The sequence below is a fragment of the Austrofundulus limnaeus genome, unplaced genomic scaffold (assembly GCF_001266775.1).
Source record: "Austrofundulus limnaeus strain Quisiro unplaced genomic scaffold, Austrofundulus_limnaeus-1.0 Scaffold3047, whole genome shotgun sequence".
NCBI classification, from domain to species: Eukaryota; Metazoa; Chordata; class Actinopteri; order Cyprinodontiformes; family Rivulidae; genus Austrofundulus; species Austrofundulus limnaeus.
In genome coordinates, this window is record NW_013955449.1 from 9,167 (window position 1) to 10,984 (window position 1,818).

The 1,818-nt window shown below is 39.3% G+C and overlaps 1 protein-coding gene across 1 annotated transcript in view; it reads left to right on the forward strand.

The window, feature by feature from the left end:
- The window catches only part of plod3 (procollagen-lysine, 2-oxoglutarate 5-dioxygenase 3), a gene marked incomplete at its 5' end in the record, with an annotated part of 7,991 nt that extends 6,738 nt beyond the window's left edge, over positions 1-1,253 (forward strand). The window contains 1 exon segment of the mRNA XM_014000411.1: positions 340-1,253. Coding sequence (XP_013855865.1) covers positions 340-495 — 156 coding nt within the window.
- Between the last annotated feature and the right edge of the window lie 565 nt (positions 1,254-1,818).

Sequence of the window (1,818 nt, forward strand, 5' to 3'; positions counted from 1 at the left end):
ATCAGTCTGAAGGGTCTACCTTCAGTCTGAAGGTTCAACCGTCAGTCTGAAGGGTCTACCATCAGTCTAAAGGGTCTACCATCAGTCTATAGCAGTGGTGGCATACATGTTTTAGGTGCTGCCCTGGTACAACACAGCTAGACCTAATGAGTACCTAATTAGTATGTCTCTACAGACCCTGATGGCATACTGAGGAGACCTACAAATTAAAGCCTCTTTAGGTTCAGCTGTGTTGAACCAGGGCAGCACCTAAAACATGCTGGACACCGACCCTTGAGGACTGACTTTGGACACCACTGGTCTAAGTGTCCTACTTTCTTGTATCCTGTCTGTTCTCAGGGTGGGGGCTGCAGGTTCCTGCGTTACGACTGTAAGGTGGAGTCTCCCAGGAAAGGCTGGTCCTTCATGCACCCGGGTCGCCTGACCCACTACCATGAGGGTCTACCCACCACCAAAGGGACCCGATACATCATGGTGTCCTTTGTGGACCCTTGAATGCCTCGTGTGTGTGTGTGTGTGTGTGTGTGTGTGTGTGCACGCGCGGGTAAGAGATAAACCTGAATGCATCGTCTCAGAACAGGTCATTTCAGTGATGTCAAAGTACTTCCTGAACTCATCATTGTTGGTTTTTCAAAATAAGAGTCACTTTATTTATCTTAGAGTCAGAACTTTGAACGAGCATCAAACAAAAACACGTCAGAATTATTGTTCTAGAAGCATCACTGCTGTTCATTTCAAAATAAGAGCCTAATTTAAATGTTCCAATCACAGAGCTGCCTTAGTGTCACACTAACTGAGTCTATGGTGTGTGTGTGTGTGTGTGTGTGTGTGTGTGTGTGTGTGTGTGTGGTACACTCCTCTGAACCCTACAGACGATGGTTCAGGACTGGACCACTCCTGCAGGATGCGGTCCTGCTCTGATGTTTATTTTAGGCTTCACYTCCTGCAGCAGCTTTTAGTTTCCTCTTTAATCAGCRGGTCGTTAACCAATCAGGAGTGTCGGAGGAGGAGTCAGTGAATGTAACATGAGTTTATAGGTGTGTTGTAGTATTATGGGATGTTTCGTACAGATGGGTTTTATATATTCTCAGYGTGAAACAAACGTCTCCTCAGGTTTTATTTTCCTCATTTTAATCATAAAACTGTTTGAGGGGCGGGGTTTCAGTTTTCTGACCAATCAGCTCTCTGGCTTTGTACAAACTGCTTTAAATTATTTGTTCAAAACTGAGTGAATAAATTTTAATAAGAAATGATCTCCAGTGGTTGAGTGTTTTATTTTAACGGATTTTCAGCTCTAGTCTCAGATTATTGAGCTTTAATTTGTCTTCTGGGKTTAAATAAGAATAAAATATATAAAACTGCAGCTGGTCTGATGATTGGACACATTTTATTACTTCATCTGTTCATTAAATGACTTCTACAGCAGAAAACACAGTTGGTAAAACTTGTTCTGTGCATTTTATTTAGAAAATCACTGAAATGTTATTTTATCTTAGTTAATGTTTGTTTAGTTTTCTCAGACCATAATTATTATTTAATTAGATTAAAACTTCTGTCCTTCATGAAAACAGAACCTTTGATTCTTTTTCAGATATGAATGAACTTGTTTTTAGTTGAACAAGAAATAAAAGTAAATGTGTTAAATGGTAAATTAAATGTTGGCTGCTGTGGACTAAATAATCTGTTTATTAATATTTCTGCTGTTTGAAAAAGAAAACTATAAATCTGACTAAAACTGGAGAATTATAAAATCTTAAAAGTTTCTGTATAAAACAATAATTTAATTTGTTGTATAACAACAAACAGACAGAACCACAG